Source organism: Phallusia mammillata, chromosome 4, assembly GCF_965637545.1.
Source record: "Phallusia mammillata chromosome 4, kaPhaMamm4.hap1.1, whole genome shotgun sequence".
Lineage (NCBI taxonomy): Eukaryota > Metazoa > Chordata > Ascidiacea > Phlebobranchia > Ascidiidae > Phallusia > Phallusia mammillata.
In genome coordinates, this window is record NC_137255.1 from 17,162,582 (window position 1) to 17,181,411 (window position 18,830).

General features: G+C 36.7%; 4 protein-coding genes and 1 pseudogene across 5 annotated transcripts; 2 read left to right on the forward strand and 3 right to left on the reverse strand.

Moving 5' to 3' along the window:
- Positions 1 to 776: 776 nt before the first annotated feature.
- Positions 777 to 2,384, reverse strand: LOC145224866 (prostaglandin reductase 1-like). Its single transcript, XM_080091470.1, has 7 exons — positions 2,258 to 2,384; positions 2,112 to 2,151; positions 1,888 to 1,944; positions 1,669 to 1,836; positions 1,478 to 1,595; positions 1,251 to 1,407; positions 777 to 1,110 (listed from the first exon to the last, which is right to left on the reverse strand). Exons 1-7 carry the CDS (start codon positions 2,364 to 2,366, stop codon positions 953 to 955), a joined length of 807 nt encoding a protein of 268 aa, XP_079947596.1. The 5' UTR covers positions 2,367 to 2,384; the 3' UTR covers positions 777 to 952.
- A 4,908-nt stretch (positions 2,385 to 7,292) lies between these two features.
- On the reverse strand, positions 7,293 to 10,026 carry LOC145225242 (uncharacterized; annotated as a pseudogene). Its single transcript, XR_013859835.1, has 5 exons — positions 8,890 to 10,026; positions 8,594 to 8,720; positions 8,255 to 8,526; positions 7,948 to 8,124; positions 7,293 to 7,649 (listed from the first exon to the last, which is right to left on the reverse strand). The product of XR_013859835.1 is annotated as an uncharacterized LOC145225242 (transcript).
- A 2,860-nt stretch (positions 10,027 to 12,886) lies between these two features.
- On the forward strand, positions 12,887 to 14,326 carry LOC145223257 (arylalkylamine N-acetyltransferase-like 2). Its single transcript, XM_080089647.1, has 3 exons — positions 12,887 to 13,033; positions 13,577 to 13,701; positions 14,053 to 14,326. The coding sequence occupies exons 1-3, from the start codon at positions 12,920 to 12,922 to the stop codon at positions 14,279 to 14,281; spliced, it is 468 nt and encodes a 155-aa protein (XP_079945773.1). The 5' UTR covers positions 12,887 to 12,919; the 3' UTR covers positions 14,282 to 14,326.
- Positions 14,327 to 14,809: 483 nt separating this feature from the next.
- Positions 14,810 to 15,967, reverse strand: LOC145223258 (uncharacterized). The gene is made up of 2 exons (XM_080089648.1): positions 15,261 to 15,967; positions 14,810 to 15,160 (listed from the first exon to the last, which is right to left on the reverse strand). The coding sequence occupies exons 1-2, from the start codon at positions 15,383 to 15,385 to the stop codon at positions 14,893 to 14,895; spliced, it is 393 nt and encodes a 130-aa protein (XP_079945774.1). The 5' UTR covers positions 15,386 to 15,967; the 3' UTR covers positions 14,810 to 14,892.
- LOC145223256 (uncharacterized) lies at positions 15,841 to 16,944 on the forward strand. Its single transcript, XM_080089645.1, has one exon. It carries the CDS (start codon positions 15,961 to 15,963, stop codon positions 16,942 to 16,944), a length of 984 nt encoding a protein of 327 aa, XP_079945771.1. The 5' UTR covers positions 15,841 to 15,960.
- Positions 16,945 to 18,830: the final 1,886 nt, after the last annotated feature.

Here is an 18,830-nt window from a genome sequence, read left to right on the forward strand (position 1 = left end):
TGCGAATATCCGGTTTATGCGATAAACCGGTATGCGATTAACCGGACGATTTTCTTAACAAACGATGGGCGACGGTTTGGGATTTTTAATTGTGATGCAATTAAACGGATTATGCGATTAACCGGTATGCGATTAACCGGATTCGTCTGTACTACTAAATAGAAAAACAGTTTCTCAGTTGTCATTTGGAATCAAGGAAGAAGCTATCAATTATCATGCCCAAACTACAACTTTATGATTCATTTTGGTTGTAAAAAGGAAGCACAAGGTTTAATAATATGGTTTAAATTTAAGTGAGAGTGTTGTAAATTTTAAAGCTTGAAGGAGTTCTGCACTTAAAAAGCAATTATAAGCTATTTGCCAGCAAATAAAGCAGCAATTATAGCAGTTAAAAATCTGAAAGACAAATAATAGTCTGTACACAAAAATTCAAAAAAAGATGTTAAAATAAACAAGTTCTGACACAAATGTAAAGTGGTTGTTAAATTTGTCAGTTATGATACCAATAAACAGCTGTATGGCTATTTTTTTGTGTGACAATTATAATCTGTGAAGTGTCATTTTTTTCTATATTCTTGTTGTGTTTTACCGTATTTACAACCGCTTAGTTTCAAGTCTGTGTCACGTGTGTTTTTGTTCCACATTATTACTGCATGTTATGGTGTTTAGGCTAAACAGTTTAGCCGTCGCTGTGCAAGTAAACAAAATACACAAATGATATCGTCTGCTATTTACACCCGTGTACATTATTGCGTAACAAAAATTACGTCACAATGGAGTTTCTAATTAAGATTTGTATTACTTGTTTTTCTACACAAAACAATGGCTAGAAAACTATAAATGTAGGTTTTCTATATATTGCCAACTTATATATGTTCAATAAAGGCTAAAATTTTGAGCAGCACCCCCACAAATTTTAGGCACGAGCCGCCACTGAGTTGAAGAACAGGTGCTAAAACAAATATAACGCAATTACAAAACTGTCGCATTTTTTAATAAAACACCAACCTTGTGGGACATCTGTGCTATTGTAAGTAGAAACAGCACCACAAACTCCAATTCTTCCTCCTACATTCATTTGTTCAATCACAGCCGATTTTTGCCGCCAACCTAAAATACCTAAAAAACATTTTGCCGCCAACCTAAATAAATTAATGTAATACATTGTGCACACTTGAAAAATTGGCATGTGTCCAAATCACAATAGTGTACTGTATTCCATAAATGTCGATATTGCTGTCAAGTTTAACATACGTTGTCAAAATAACAATCAATTCCATTTGGAGCGGCTTCCTTGAGAGCTGTTTTCCAGTCCTGGGTCTTGTAGTTGAAAACTGCATCATAACCAAGAGATTTTGTAAATCTCACTTTCTCGTCAGATCCACAACTTCCAATAACTCTGCATCCCTAAAATAATTTCATTTACCTCAACATGCGTCTTATAATAATCGAATCACTAAGATATGCACCAACTCACCAATATCTTAGCGATCTGGCCGACCATGCTTCCGACAGCACCGGCAGCTCCGGAAACCATCACAGTCTCACCAGCTTTTGGATTACAAAAGTTAGTCAAGCCGTAATGCGCTGTGACTCTGAAGAACACACATATACGCTAAACAACTTCGTAAAATCTTAAAAGTCGTTTCGTACATTACGTCAACCTACCCTGGCATACCCAATGCACCAGTTGCGACCGATACTGGTTCGTTTGTTGGCAGATCGTCGCAGCGATACCATACAGCTTCTCCTTTGCTTTTGGAAATTGTTCGCCATCCGATTTCTTGTAGGACTTTTGATCCCTCTGGGTACTGCGCGTTTTTGCTTTTAAGTACCCTATATGCATTGTATACTCATAGAACGCTTATAAACTTATCTAAAACTTACTTAGAGACTTGAAATGCACGAAAGCCGCCACCAACTGGGGTTGGAAACACTCTGCGGACGTACAGCATGTTTAAACGCATTCAAATAGAGAACGTAAATTACATGTTTCCATGAAAATTCAGAATATAGGTTGTTGGTATAGCGGTAAATACATCAAACGTGAGGAAAAGAACTGACAAATTATCTAAACCACTTATCAGTATGCTGTCTTACCTAATGTAGCCTACGGATCAGGACTGATGCATAACGCCTCAGTAAGAATCTCTGTAATGCAAACAGAATACGTGACATTATCAATAATCCAATACTTTGAAAAAATGCGGTTTTTTATTATTTATTTTTGTTTTTTGAAAAGGTTTAATCAACCTACCATCGTCCTCCAGATTATCATCAACCTCTTCTTCAATGACTTTAAAATTTTCTTCTGTCGGATCCCCAACAAACTCTTGCGCTTTTATGTAAACTTTGGACTTCACCATTGTTAACTAATTTTATAAGCCTACTTATTGAAACTTTGAATTTGTGTTTAGAAAAATAGTCTTGCACACACTTTATTACAATTCGATTTAATAACGTTAATTAACAAGAAAAACGGGCTTTCACATTCCTGCCTAAACTGCCCCCACTGTACACTAATAACAGTATACTGTTAATTATAATTACCGCCAAAAAGCTAGAGTCTTATTTTTTACCGACAAAAATGAAAGAAATGACACTTTTCAACAATGAAGTCAAAAACATCGATTGCAGGACTTTAATTAAACTGACCATCACTATCTGCGTTCTTTAATTTAGAAGCAGTTTTGTGTTGTAAAATCGCAAAAACTATTTAAGCCAGAGCTAAATGCCCTGTGTAAACTTGAAACGAAACAACGGTTGCAAAAATTACTGCAGCGAACTGAAATTCAAACTTGTTACACGCTGAACATGAGAGCAACTATTGGCACCTACCATATTAGCTGTGATAAGTATAGTCTACCCACCTAAACTATTACGACTACAGCTATTTACACAAAAATAATTCTCCCACTAGCTGGTTTTTGCACAGCGCAATTAAATCAACTGACTGTAAGCACATAATTGGGTCAACACGTTCAGGAAGTGAGGCGCACTTTTACTATAGCACGCATGCCTTAAAGCAGCGGTTCCCAAACTGGGGTCCGCGGTCCTTTAGGGGTCCGTGAGGGAATTTTGGGGGGACCGCGAAACGGTTGAAGTAATTCTATAATCTTATTTGGCGTCAGTTTGTGCCACTAAATAAGTTGAAATCAACGTAGAATTGAGAATCGACTGTCTCCATTGCTAAACAATGGCCTTTATTGAATGACAACTATATCAAAAATGCAATTGTTCGCGCACAATTGTAATGTTTTTGTCCTGTTTGTGATGTCATATGCTGTCTTTGGATGGTTGTTATGCGCAATTTTGCATAACTAGCTAAAATCCTGCAATCAACTTTTGTTTTTATGAAATACACATTTAGGCTTAAGGACCGCGAGCCCTCGAAATAATGGCAAAGGGACCGTTTTGAAAAAAATATGAAAAAGTTTGGGAACCACTGCCTTAAAGCGATATCAAAAAGAAATTCTGGGTACGGCTTAATTGTGCCTTCTGCTGGTGAACATTGTAACCTATATTGGCAAAATATTTCCGACTAACTATGCTTAATTGTTTTTTTAATGTGTTTTTTCTCCGGAATATTAAAATTTACCGCAAACACTTGCAGTATGGGGTGAAGTCCACGGATGCCAGTCCCTGGATGGGGGAATTGTCATGACTCAAAATACATTGTACACAGGGTTTTTTTAAGGTTTGGTTTGGGTGACCGCTAAGTAGTTTTAAGTAGGGTTGGCTGAACATTTCCTATTTCACAAACAAATTTACATGAGTTGAAACCTTCATTTCCATTACTTATGGTTTAGAAGAAGATTAAACTTCCAACTTTTAACTAAAATTGCAATTTAATAATGGGAATAGTATTTGACCGATATTTGACCTATTTGACAAGTATTTGACCGGTCAATTGACCAGATTTTATTTGACCGGTCAAATGCCCAACCCTAGTTTTAAGAGACCGCAAGTGTTTCATTTAAATACCAAAAAATAGCCATATTTGCTTAAACGAATTATTTATTAGGCTATAGTGGCAAATTTTGGGAAACCGCTGGAGAAATTTGGGGGACCGTTTCGGTCCCCCAAAACACCTTAAAAAAACACTGATTGTACACATCAGTTCCATCGTGTTTCAATGACAAAAACAGTTCGATCACAACATCGTGATGGAACCTTTTTGTCATGAAAGCACGACGAAACTGATGCCAGTCGACACATTTTGTACAATTTATTTTGAGTTGGTGAAAGCGTCTGATGTCAAATTAAAAAGGTTTTGAGGTGCAAATCTTCTCGCAAATCACACTATATGTTTTCGCATTTATTTTGAAACAAAAAAGCTTCGCCAAATACAATTTGTGCTTAAAAATGTTACACCTGCAAAATCTAACAGTATTTGTCTGCGATCTTTTGTACACTGCATTTTTCTGATTAGCGGTTCTGTCAGCATTAATGTTTTTTCTGTCATTACTGATTTCAATGGATTTAATATTTTTACTAAATATCCTTGACGATAACAAACTTGCGTTAAAGTTCGTTACATAATATGTTGCTACATATTACCACCTCAAATAGTCCCGTTTTCGGCAAAATGGCATTACTAACTTGTAGAGATTATAACAGCGCGGTTTTGATTCCTGGTAAGTAAAAAACAGGATACGTTTACAAGTTTACCAAAACTGATGGACATTTTGGCGGGCAGGCGATTGAGCCCTTTTGACAGAGTTAGTTTCAATGGTGCAAAAAATAATCACTGAGTAGCCTATTCATACTTATCATTGTTTCGAATGAATTTAGGCGTACCACTATTAAGGTTTCGTAAACTGATGGCGTAGCCTACCACCTTCCTAGATAATAATGTAATATTATATAAATGTACACGAATAAAGGTAACTGTGATAAAACAGTGCCAGTTCAATATTGTTCTCGCAAACCCTATTGTTTCAAATTGAACAACAATTCCCCAGGCAGATGCGTCATACTTGCACAATGACGACAAAATGCTCCACATCATCGTGCCATCTTGCTCAATAAAATCTTTCAGACACTTTCGACAAATTTGCGGTAATAGGAAGTCAATCCCACAGATTGTCGAACGTGCTTAACAGTTGGTAGGAATAGCCCAATTTGCAACAGCGCGAACTAGGGCTGTTATCAAATAAAGGTTTTGAATTTTTCAAATAATCAAATAATTTTTTTCCTTTCAAATCAAATAATCAAATAATTTAAAAATCCAACAATGTAAGGCCCAGAACCGTTAAAGAATAGGGGTATTTAAAACTTATTAAACATAAATGCAATGTGGTTGTGCTCTTAGTCATTAAATCGATGCTAAACCTTTTTTAATAAAAGAAATTAGTACAGACATGCACAGACATTTGGTTATTCTCCGTAATTTGGCAGAGCCATGTATTCTCCACAGGTATTTTTTTTCACATTATTTAACAGGTTTCTCTGGGACACTTGGTTAATTAAACTTTGGTCTTTAACATTTCAATCACTTACTAAAACCTTAAATGTAAATCTTACAAGGTGTAATTAATACCAAAATATAAGCTAAAAAGTAAAGTATCATGCTTTAGTCCAATATAATTTGGGAAAGGTTATATAATGCTGGAAACACATGTTTCGTGCTTTTGTTTACACTCAATTTCATAAAAATGTCACCAATTTGTCAAAATAAATTGATTTTGCACCTAAATTAAGATTTACTGCATAGGAAAAAATTGTTTGGTTATTTGAAATTGCGTAAAAAATTATTTGATAAATTTTCAAACAATTAAAAATTTCAAATGATCAAATAATTATTTGTTTGATAACAGCCCTAGCGCGAACCTTCAAAACAGGGTGAAGGTAAGAAGAGTTCATATAGTTTAGTTGTAATGTAGTGTGTTTTACAATTAAGTATTTGAATGTTTAATGCAGAAAGTCAAGGGTCGCAACAACGACAACCACCTCAGAGTTATCGAAATTGATAAAATATACCAGCTCAACCGTTTCACAAGGTAGGCATGCCTTTCTTTTTGTGCTACAGGTAGCTTTGTATGTAGTGGACTGCAAAAACTGGCTAGAATATAACTTATCTACTACCACATTTAGGATGTTCCTGTGGTAATAAATGGGTTGATAAAAAAGAGAGCTTCTCCAGTAAGAGAACTATTTTGATATGACATATCTGAATTTTCCCCACGTTTACGGTGTTTTTGACATGTCGCAGAAAATACAAGGACGTCAGTTGATTGTGAAAGTGGACGTCCACAGACCTATTGACGATCCAGTCCGGATCGATCATCCAGAGGATGAAAAGTCTACTGAGATTGCTCATGCCGAGGTATACAATTAATTCTAATGTATAGTGTTATATTGGTTCGAAATGTAGTTGGATGTTTTGCTCTTCCCTATACCCTGATTCATAAGTACTATATTTATATTTGCAGATTAAACAAGGCGAAACCGGGACGAGCGGAGATGCTGGCCGCCAGAGTGATAGACTATGAGGGCCCGCTGTAAACTATGAGGGCCCGCACGTAGCTACTGCGTCTGTTTATTTAAAATTTTGTCAGCTGCTTTGGTTTCTTTACAGATTGAAAAAGAGAACCACGAAGCAGCAAGTCCGGCATTGGTGGAAAAAAACATGAAAACCTCGGTTGAAATTCCAATTTTTTTCTCTGTGACAACCTTGCTGGATGAGGTTTTTGAACGTGTAGGTTAACTAGGTTTACAGAGTCCAGTGTGTTGGTTCTGTTGCACAACATCTTAGTCTGTTATCTGAAATAACATACATATTCGGATCACTATAATTTTTAATATGCTATAAAACTCTTTGTTCAAAATAACGTTGTACTGATAATGTAAAACGCTTTATTGCTTTGCAGAACAAACTCCTTCCCTATGCCGTTGTATTTTAGGTTCAAGCTGAAGCACCAAAGATATGTTTCATCGAGTTGGACAAAAATCTGCTAGAGAAAATCAAATACCCCTCGGAAATTGCAGCAGAGTCCTGCTTATTTAGAAAAATGAGCGAATGCTCGCGGAAAAATAGTTTTTATTTGCATCCCAATGGAAAAATTATGTCGGATCAAAGCAAAGTTATCACGATTTCATGTATGATAATACGCTAGACATGTCCTATATTGCCCATTGTTATTATCCCCGATTGTGCACGCAAATGTAACATCGGCCATAGATAGATTTTCTTGGATGAATCATGTTTGTCATCATGCTTGTAAAAAGCATGATGCCCATTGATAATACACGCATATCTGTCATAATCCACACATAATCAAGACTTACAATAGTGTATATCAACGTTTATTTCACATTACACAAGTCAAATGAAATAACAAAAATCACGACTTTTGCAAATGCCTAAAAAAGTACATGTGCAAGATAACGAAGGTATTATAACGAAAAGGGTGTGCAACTAACAAGTGCAGTGTGCACTCAATCAGAATCTGTATCTTCTGATGAAACGTATTTTATGGTATCATCAGATGAAACATCTGCACCTTCACATATTTTGTTGTCCTTTTTTTCGCCTTTTCTTAAATTTCTGCCGCCATCCCAGTCCGCAGCACCAGACAATACTGTCTTGATGTCATTGACAACCTCTTGACCGCTTGCTGATTTATGGCTTGTGAATTGCAGACACTCTAAACAAGGAAAAATGTCAATAAAGTTGCAACACTGTTGGGCAGTTGAAACCAAGAAATGCCAAACTGTGGTTTGTGGACCTCCAGGGGTACATGGCAAACTGAAAAAATCCTATACCAGCCATAAATTTGCTCTATTGTATACCTATTTTATTTCTCCATTGCCAATAGATTAGGCATCAGTGATTAACAGATCTACAAATATTGGTCATTAACCCCAAAACCTTTTTCATAATCTTACTAGGAATAACCTGCAATGCCACAGGTGTTGAGTTGAGTGTAATGAAATATAACTTACTTCGAAGGACATCATCCAATTGAGAACCACTAAACGGTTTCTTAGTTGCTTTTCTTTGACTGCCAAGTCCAGACCATAGGTCATAGTCAAGGGCCTTGTCATGAAGCACCTCATAAATGCTCTCACAGTTGCACGCAGCATTCCGCGATCAATTTTTCTTCCAATATTTTGAAAATCCTGTAAATATAAGAAGTACTTAATAAATAACACTGACCAAAAAATTCCACTTGGAAACATTATAAATTCTACTGGAACATTATAAACATTGTGTATAACAAACATTTTAAAAATAAAACACCATCTTTACTTGAAATTTATTCAGAATTTGACAGTTCTTCTTCTGATGAAGCTGGTTGAAATGCTGTCCATGTAGTTTCCTTTTGGTGTTCTACTTGTTTTAAACTTTTGATATAGGCAAGAGCATCTTCAATCATGACTTTGTTGGATTTTACAGCATTCAAAACATTAGCAACATCCGTTCTGATAATGTTCAACTCCCAACAAATGTTGCTCTGATTAGTTAGGTCTTTTACCTTTGCCCTTTTTCTTGGTGCTGGATGTTGAGGAGATAAAAATATCCTGAAACACAAGCATTAAATTTGCAATGTAGTTTATACATTGTTTGTATTCTACCCACTAAACATACCTTTTTGGTGCAATAGCATTATCCCGCTGTAGTGTAGGTATTTGTGTACCGGTGCTGCCATCATCTTCGGAGGAGTCATTAATCTCCTCGGCAGTGTAAGCCTTTTTTAAGCATCGATCATAGGAATCTAATAAACATGAACAAATTATGTAGCGAACAATTACACCTCAATGCACCACAAAGGATTTTGTTTAATGTAATAGTTTAAAGTGTAATTTAAAGCAAAACGTCATGAAGATACACCATATTTGTGAGTTGGGAGAATATTGTTGACATTTGCAAGTAAAAATACTTACTTGACTGACATAAAGTTTCACATGAAAATACTTTCCAATTTTCTTCCGATAAAACTCTATTCTTAACCATTTCTTGTACATTTTGGTCATTTTGTGGCCATCGGCATCGTGTTTCAGTAATCATCCATTGTTTACAAACAATATCAGATTTGCTTCCTCAGATAAATCTCACACACACAAAAATTTTCATTTTTTAACCTTCAGAAATCTAAACAAAAACATGGTTTTGAAATGACTGACCATATTCATACAGTTTTTTTGTTTTAATTTATATAGCCTAATGAAGTAACTCAATGGCCACAAACTTTTTACCATAAGGTAATAGGAAACGAAACATTTTTTAACAGATACATCAAATGGCACAAGAAAATAATCACTTTCCAAATCACAAACAACAAAAATGCCAACAGTGAACGATGAAACGGGTGTTTTAAACAGTTGTTTCATTTTTAAGTATTTTTTTACTACAAAATACTTGTCTGAATTGAATGTAACAATATCATTTACTTCAGCAATTTACTTTTTATGGTGGAATCTGCAACATTTGAAACAGAAATAGTACAACCATTAAACAACCTTGCTCTTTTATAATGCCGTACATCGGTTCTTTCAAACCCAGTCAATGATAAGCCATTTTCATTGCATTTAAAAACACAACCAGGAGGCAAAGATAAAACTTCTTTCTTCATGGATATTACAATATTTTCATTTTGGTTGTAGGCATGTGTCCCCACTTGCTCAAAAGGCTTGTAGCCAGAATGCACACATTTTTTTAAAATACCCAAATAGCTCTCAAAAGGAAAACAATTTATTAGCTCTAAAGAACCAAAGAGATAACAATCATCTGGCAAGTGGATTTGTTTAAGGTTTGCAAGCTGTGGCCTAAACCTACATAACACTGACAACACTGCATGTTAAGCAAAAGGAAAGGTTTATAAAACATGACTGGCAACAACACTTTTTTTACTAAAATAGCAGTATTTAATGTCCAACAAACAAGTCTTACCTTTCTTGGTCAGCAATCCCATCCTGTCGCCTACCTTAACTTTTTTTCAGAGCGCGTTTGTCAAGCGTGACCGAGATAACGATGAAAGGCACTTATTGGCTAAAACAAGTCACGTGAAGCAAAAAACGCGCTAAACAAGTAATTTACAAGATTGTCTCACCAGTTACCGCATGGTCAAAAAATGTACAATCTAATATCATAATCCAAACTTTTATTTTCTGGGTCAGTAAGGATCTCAAATCGAAGTAATTCTTGATTATTACTTTATATCTGATTTATACTTCTTTCAGTGCAAATCTGTCTGATGTTTATTGCAAGGGGATAAAAAACGTGGGTAGCAATTTAAAAATGTACTCTGGTCAAAATTGAAAACTTACGTCAGATGTGTGATCATAGAATTATATGGTGTGATCATGTGTTTATTACCTTTGAAATTAAGAAACTTGATTATATATGACGATCGTAGAAAATACATGCATAGATTATGCACTTATTATCGTTGAGATAATTTGCCAACGATAATCGGAGAAAACCCAAAAGAGTTCAAACATGATCGGGTATAATTCGGACAAAAATTCTGATTGGGATGTGGCGTTTTTAAGCGCATATTATATATTGCATGATTTATTTAAAGTGTGTTGTATATCACAAATAAAATCTGTTTTTTTTATCAATCAATCGTAGGAGTTTTTACCACGGCAATACCCAGTTAAACAGTAGAATACTTCACACTCTTGCTGGTGGACAAGCTTTTAAATACCAATTAAACAGTTGGTTTGAACATTAGCAAACTGCTACACACTGTCTTGGTCGAATGGTTTAGCGCGCCTGACCCTAACACAGTGGTTCTCAATCAGGGCCAAAAATCTGGTGCCAGAGATGGTATTTCCTTTTCTTTACTTTATTTTTCTGTGTCCTGGATTTACTTTCGAATGTGTTTAAATGTTGGGGCTTAATTAAGCCGTCGTTGTTTCCATGTGTTCTTTTTGTATGTAAATCCGGTGCCATGTGCTTTAGTCTTAAAAAAGGTCTTGGAAAACTACAAGCAACGTTACATAAAAAGTTTCGTGCAGTACAGCGACCACAAATCTTTATCGGTAGAAAAGTATGAAAAAAGAATTACAACGGGTCAGTTACCGGCACCTATGACTACAATCACCACAAGTTGAACGGTAAAACGCAGCGCTTTTCTCCAATGTTTATGAGAAGTGCGAATACACTACCAACAAATTCTCCCTTCATTTAGTTTCTCTTGTTTCGGTTAAGTCCTAATGTTCGATTGATAAAATCTCTGGGTAGATGATGCTACAAACCACCCTACTGCTTTTATAATCCTCGCCACTGGCATTTTTTAATAAATTTTGCATAATTACCAATCGATACTGTGCGTTTCTTCCAAGAGTCGATTTGAATGTTCTCGACAGTTTACCCCAGTGGTTCTCAACTTTTTTTATTGTCCGGGCCGAATGTAGTTTTTCAAGTGTTTAAGAGAGCCGCATAAAAACAAATTAAAAAAGAAGTCAGGATAACAGCAATCAAAAAGAATCTAAATAGAAAGGGTAGAGCTACTAACACAGGAACTCACACCAGGGGTTTGGAAATTTCCGGTAAATAGCGCAACGGAGCAGACGATAACAATAATTGCTGAATCAGCAAATTGCTGTAAATAGCTGACTCGGCAATTATCGCCATTGCAACGCCTATGCTCTGTTGCGCCATCTACCGGAAATCCCCTGGTGTGATTTCCTGTGTTAGTAGCTCTACCAAAAGAAACCACCCAGATTCTGACTTATGAGACATAATACAATAAACAATTACCTTTGTCCGTAATCATTCTCGATGATAGATTGATTGAGTTGAATAATTACAGTGTCTAAATATGCTGCAAAGTAAACTTTCTAAAATAGTAAATTTCGAAACATCGATAGCTTTAATAGTAATATTAATCTTTAGTAGTTTTCTGAAGGTCTGGCGAGGGCCGCAAAATAAGTAGTTGGGAGCCGCAGTGGAAAATCACTGGTTTAGCTCCTAGAATATAGGAAACGCATATTTCGTGAAGCTTACCTGATATCTGCCTGTAACATATCACATACATTTGAAGGTGGACCCGCTAGTGTTTAGTATTAAAACCCTTCAGATTTGCTCCTCAATTTTTGTCGGGCCAATGTATTTAGTAGTTTAGAAACATTTTGTTTTGTAAAAGCAATTAATTTATTAACTTTAATTTATTGACACTGTTAAATTTAATCTATTTTGGCATATGTTTGTAATACCGTTGAGTTATAACTGCTGTGCAAAATATTACGACGATAAAAAGTATTTGCTTAAAAAGAAGACCGCCCTCGTAAACGTTTGGTAACAATCCATAATTAAGTTTTCAATATATGGGTTTGCATCGGATTTTTCGGGACAAATCCCAATACACAATGTGTTGAATATCAAAAAGGCAAGACATGACCTTGATTTGAGACAATATTTGCCTTGTGGTTCATGGTTGTGGTAAATGTTTAAACTACTGAGCAAGCGTTTTCAAGAGTTCATAGCACCAACCAATAAGTTAAATCGACAGGAACATTGTAACTGCATAATTCATTTAACTTAGTCATGTCAATGATGAAAAACACGCCGGAAGAAAAGGTTCTACTGACAACAAACAAGCCTGAAAGAACTATCTGCTGGAAAAGAGTAACAAAGTACGAGCAAGCCGAAGTTAATGATCTACTGATTGAACATTTTGCCACAAGAGAACCTCTCACAGTGTCACGAAGCTTATCGAGGGATGAAATAGTGGATTTGGTCTGCGGATTAGCAGAAGTAAGATGCGTTTTCTAATACATCATACTTTCAGTTTTTGAAGTATTCTGCTCAATACATAAAAACAACTTAATGCTCAGAATGACTTAAATCTTTCACATGTACGTTATATTAACTGTTACAAGCAATAGTTTCCAACAGTGATGATAACTGTTATGTACTAAATTGCAGGGGTACATTGATAATGCCGCGTCCGTTTGTGCGTACGACATGGAAAGTCAAAAGGTATGTGGCGCAGTGCTGGTAAGTGGTCCGTACAATAAGGACGCGCAACCTGAATATGGACAATTTCCGAACTCTCTGAAGAACAATCAAATAAGTAGCGTAAGTTGCAATGAAAGATAAGCTTAAAACAGTAGCTCGTCCCAACTTGCGATTTACGGACCCTTAGCGGATTTGTTAAATAATTCTAGACCGGTGTTTTCAACCGTTTTTATCCCGCGGCCCATTTTAACAACCCAAAGAAAAAAATTTCATGTTTTTACAATCACTGATCTAAAATCTTTACGCAAAGAGCCGGGAAAACAAAGGTACTGGTCCACATACAAATAGGTTAACATGTCACATTATCCCATTTTTATTTGCCCATTTTGCGCAATGGCGATAAGGTTGAGCCAATTATCTTCTACAAAGCCATTTGCTTTTATTTTATTTGCATGTCTATTTTTACTTTGCTTACACACGTTCTTTATTATAGCCGATAATTATTTTACTTTTTATTGATTAACAAAATCTTTCGCGAACCCAATGAGGGCCAACAAGTCAAAATATAATGTTTTAGTATTTGCACGTGGGAGTCAACATACTTGAGTTCCTAAAATGTTTGGTGAAAACGACAGCATGAAAACTAGAACATTTTTTTTTCAGCTGCTGGGGAAACTAGGAAGCATGATTCCAGGCCATGCAAACCAAAGACTATACAATGTATTGGAAATGATGGTAATTGATGCAAAATACGCCAGACAAAACATTACGACAACGCTCATAAACAGGTACGTTTGGCAAGCAGTTGTGTTTAGCCCCAAACGTAAGCATAGGAATTTTTAAGTCATAAATTCCACTATTGGTTTATCGGCAAATTTTAATGTTTGAAGAGAGGGGTAGAACGTTAGAAAGTTAAAAATAAATAAGTAACAGCCACGCCACCCTTAAAATTTGATTGTAAGTCAGAAAAACGAAAATTGAAACGTTGGTGAGTTTATTATACTGTATTAACCATAAGTGCCAGCACCAAACGATGAAACGTACTATTTGGTCACATCTTAACACGTACAGCAGGGGCGAAATGACCACTTGATAATACACACACCTGTAAAACCTAACTGATGTATCCTCTATCACAGATCGCTGACTATCGCCAAATCAAACAAGATTCCACTATTCTACGCCGAATGCACATCTTACAATTCTGCCCGGCTGATAGAGAAAATGGGTTGGCAATGCGTGGAGGAAATCGCGTTTGCGGATTACGTTGATCCTCATACAGGAACAAAAACTTTCGCAACTATTCCAAATCCCCATACATCGGTGAAGTTAATGGTAACGAACCTCGAACAACAAGATGGAATATAAATCTTAAGAATTGCTGAATATGTCAGTTCGTCCAAAAGCCAAATTCCAAACATAAGATTGTGATTTTAATTTATATAGCCTACCCGCATTTTGACTTTGGAAATAAAAGGAATTTCCACACTTTGATTTTGAAATTGGAAATTCTGCACTTCTATTTTGGAACTAAAAAGGGTTTTCAATGAGTGAAATAAAACCGCGAAAACACAGCTGCGATATCCGTCTATAACTGGCTAAAGTTGTAAGTCAGGCCGGGCTTTTCGGCCGGGTTCGGGCTTGGGTTCTTAAAAAAAGCGCCTTGTTTAAGACCAATTGTCTGGTTGTGTTGGTTGTCTTAGTCTTTTCTGAGGCTTTAATGTTTAATATATACGCCTGTCAATCAAACTTTCGGGCCCAAACGGGCTTGCCAAAAACGATTCGGTTTCGGGCTTGTAATTTCGGGTTCGGGCTCCAGTTTCAGGCCCGTTTACAGCTCTGCAGGCGGCTGGTTGAATATATTTGGTTTGTTAACTGTTGTTTGTTTGCAAACTATTCCGGAATTTGAGCATTTTATTACAAAACCACAAGCATCGGTACAAAAGAATCAAAAGCTTTAAATTAGAATCACGGCTTAGTTACCAGCACCTATGACTACAATCACCACAAGTTGGACGGTAAAGTAAAACTCTTCTTCTAAATGAGCGCTTTTCTCTGACGTTTACTGCACGTTGGACGTTTCCTGAGATATCTTCTTCCATGTCTTTTGTGGAAATGTTTCGTTTTGATAACACAGTTGTGTAACATTTCTTGATTAGTTTGTTGCATGCATGTCTGTGCCAAATCAAACAACGTCGTCTGTAGTTGCGTCCTGCTCCTGGCTTTCTTAACCAGGATCGCTTGAACCTAAAACGGTTAAATAACATAACTATTTGATTTGTTCAATTTTTCACAAAAACAAAAAATGTAAATGTGAAAAAGATGTATTGAAAATGAAATTACAAACCTTTCGAGCACGTCCATTGCATCTTGTGTTTTTTCTGTCTCCTCGTTATCTCGCAGCACAGACGCATCGCATGCAAGTAAACACAAGAGCAGGGCGAAAATACCGGCAACAAATACTCCCTTCATTTTAGTTTCGCCTAATTTGAAATGTTCGATTGATAATCTCTGTTAGGTTGATGGGGCTAAAGAACACGCTGCTGCTTTTATATTCCCTGCCACTGGCCTTATCAAATAAAATTTTGCATAATTACCAACCGATGCTGTGCGTTTCTCATAAGAGTCGATTTGGAAATGTTCTCGACAGTTTAGCCTCGGAATATGAGAAACGCGTATTTCGTAAAGCTTCCCTGATATCTGCCCGTAACATACAACGCTTAATAGACAAACGCGAAAATTCCATGCGTAATTTATAGAAACATTTAAACCGAGTCTGCGGTGTATATGTTTAACGTTGAAATGAAATATGTATTGAATGTGCGTTTAGTTTCGTAAAACCAACAGAACACATCAAGGAAACATTAGAAATAACCCGAAGCATGCCTATTAAATCACCAAAGATAAATTGGCTTCTAACATCCGGCAAGTATAAATAAACATAGGCTACGTGAATTGGTGGACAAAGGAAATGATGTCATGGAACGATGTCATGCATAAAAAGTGTTAAGCGAATGAGTCAACAGTCGAAAAACTCAAACTAAACCATGTCGCCAAAACGTGATATCACAAAAGCACGTCTTCACTATCGTAAGCTATTGAATTCAAGCCAGTCATTGATCGTACAAAAGCAACAGAGGGTACAAAGTAAAATGCAGAGGTATTATGAAGACAAGGAAATTGTTCAAGAATATTCCAGGTATCGTCCGCTACTTTCCGACCAGGTTAGGGTTGCAGTGATGGATTACCTTAAATCCAAAACAAAAGGCTGCCAGGGCAAATACGACATGTTACTGGACGTTGGCTGTGGCGGGGGCCAGGCAACCCAGCTCTTTGCCTCAGACTTCAAAAAAGTAGTCGGAATCGACGTCAGTCAAAATCAGATAGATGACGCAAACCGCAAAAATTGCTATGATCACGTGAAGTATCAGGTAGGCCACGCCGAAAAGCTCGATTTTGAAAATGACAGTGTTGACCTGATAATTAGCGTCGAAGCTGCTCATTGGTTCAACGTTCAGGAATTTTTGGCAGAAGCGTTCAGGGTTTTGAAACCTGGCGGTTGTATCGCGGTCATTGGTTACTTGCCACCGACCTTTATTCCACAATCGTATCTTGGAGACAAAGCAAAAGTCGCCGCAAAGCAATTAGAAATCGGCTATTCCTTTCTCAAGGAAGTTCCGAAAGAGAGAATGCAAAGTTATCTTCACGTTGCTTCGCGTTACCAAAATGTGCTCGATTTGATGCCAGTTTACGACAAATGTCGTTTACCCGACCTCGAACTATCATTTAAGTGGAGCAAGAAACATGTCCTCGGTTTTATGCGATCCATGGATATGGTTGTACATTTAAATGAGCAGCGATACAACGAGGTTCTACAGAAAAACGGCGAAGTCACTTACGATGATGTAAAAAAGATCGACGTGGCGATCGATTACTTCAACATAATAGCAAAAGAATTTTCTGAACTTCAAAATCCCGATGCAACCGTTAATGCTCTGTTCCAAGTTTTTACTGTCGCTGGGTCAAAATAGACCATAAGCAAATTCATTGGAATTAAACACTCATGCTTACCACACTTTTTATTCAGATTATTCATTCGTCAGCACACCATTTACAGTTTTATTTGTGTATGTACGATTGTTTGTGTTGAAGTTGCTATTGTGTTGCGTGAAAGTTTTAATGTAACATACATGATGCAGTGTGACATTTTTAGTGCACTAAAACATACAAACATTAGGATGGAAGAAAAATCCGTTTCGCAATAATTGTAGATTTGTAGATAAAGAAACTGATTTCAAATCTAGTGTCAATAGACCATTGTTACAGCTTTATATCATTTTTTTTCGAATAACATTGTCTTGGTTGTTGAAGCTTTAATTTTTAATTCATTACCAGCAACGCCTTGGCGTTTCTCCCAGTGAATAATATGAATTTATTTCGAAAGATCATTAGACGCCTCTTTGGTTAGTTTATTAACTCGAAAGACTGTAGACATGCCGCAGACTTTCACTGTGCGACCGCATTTTTGCAAACGAAAATTGCTAATACAGATTATAATGTAATTAGTACCATCGCAAGACGGCGTATTTTGGTCACAAGGTTGTGGGTTTAAACTTCTTTTGGGCAACTTTTGTTTCCCTGAGCTAGTAAATTGAACAGCATTAATGTTTTCCTACCAATTTGAAAAAAAATAAAAAAAGAAGAAATATTTAAACAGACCCGCGACAGGCAGGCTTCTGAACGGCGAACTTCACGTTTTCAGGAGAGCCGAGGATAAAATAAATAATAAAACAACGAAATGTACCTATGGCTGACACTATAAACTTATGTCGGAAAGTAATGCTTCAAATTACAACCAACACTTTGGTGTGAAGACACTGCGTCAAAATAAAATATCCAAGTTATGTTCTTCCGGAAGTTTCTTAGTTGCCCATTACCAATAGGTAAATACGAAACGATCAACCCTTACTTTTCATTACAATTAGTAATAGCTTAAAACAAGGTAATTATCGGCGTTATGCAATCAAATCTATTCTTGGACGTCTCGACTATTTTTAAATTAGGCAGTGAAGAGAAACGACAAAATATGTCGGGTATAACCAATACATGCCAGGGGTAAACGTATATAAGCTACTAAAATCTGCGTTCTCAACATAAGTTCAACATTAAGTTACCCACCAATAGAAAACAGATAAATTTCAATCGTGAAGCGATGAATGGAATATACGTCGCGAGTCTTTTTACGTTGCTTTTTTGCTTGTTTGTGTGCGAAGCATCAGTGTTAAGAGGAAAAGAACAAACTGCTGGAGAAAATCTAGAGTCAATAGACGTGCTCGAAAGGTTTGTAGAACTTTTATCATTGTAAACCCATGAATACACTGTTGCTGCCAGGCATAACGTATTAACAGAATTTTTAGCTCTTCCGGCAGTTTTTTATTGTAATATGCCAACGTTTCGATGTCCCATACGAAACACCTTCATCAGGGTAATGACATACAATGCAAACACAAGTTATTATAAAGCGAAAAGGGCGGCGAAACACACACAAAAAAGGCGATAGAAATAACGCAGTTCGCACCAATGGTCGTGTGATAACACCTGGCTCAATGGTGCAAAAGCGACCGATAAGTTATCGGCATTAGAACGTCCGTTTTAACGTTCATCGTGTTGGTGTGAGAATGTATGTTCCACGACTCCAGGAAACCTCGCTTGTGAAAATCGGTTTCTCTAGCTAACACCTGGGCAGCAGAGAAGTTTATGGTGTGACCGAGGGTAGTAGCATGTTGTGCTAATGCCGATTTTTTAGCATCTTTCTTGGCTACATCCCTCTCGTGTTCTTTACGGCGCGTATTCAGAGATCTTCCCGTCTCGCCAATGTAAATCTCCTTGCACTGTTGACATGGGATCGCGATCCCAG

Bases quoted from the DNA above. Each gene is read 5' to 3' on its own strand.
- LOC145223257 (XM_080089647.1), top strand. From the start codon at position 12,920: ATGGAAAGTCAAAAGGTATGTGGCGCAGTGCTGGTAAGTGGTCCGTAC. The intron at 13,034-13,576 runs GTAAGTTGCAAT...TTTTTTTTTCAG, and splicing joins AGAACAATCAAATAAGTAGC to CTGCTGGGGAAACTAGGAAG. The intron at 13,702-14,052 runs GTACGTTTGGCA...CCTCTATCACAG, and splicing joins ACGACAACGCTCATAAACAG to ATCGCTGACTATCGCCAAAT.
- LOC145223258 (XM_080089648.1), bottom strand. From the start codon at position 15,385: ATGAAGGGAGTATTTGTTGCCGGTATTTTCGCCCTGCTCTTGTGTTTA. The intron at 15,161-15,260 runs GTTTGTAATTTC...TAACCGTTTTAG, and splicing joins GCAATGGACGTGCTCGAAAG to GTTCAAGCGATCCTGGTTAA.
- LOC145224866 (XM_080091470.1), bottom strand. From the start codon at position 2,366: ATGGTGAAGTCCAAAGTTTACATAAAAGCGCAAGAGTTTGTTGGGGAT. The intron at 1,596-1,668 runs GTAGGTTGACGT...TGTGTTCTTCAG, and splicing joins GGTGCATTGGGTATGCCAGG to AGTCACAGCGCATTACGGCT. The intron at 1,111-1,250 runs GTTAAACTTGAC...TAGGTATTTTAG, and splicing joins TTGTTATTTTGACAACGTAT to GTTGGCGGCAAAAATCGGCT.
- LOC145223256 (XM_080089645.1), top strand. From the start codon at position 15,961: ATGTCGCCAAAACGTGATATCACAAAAGCACGTCTTCACTATCGTAAG.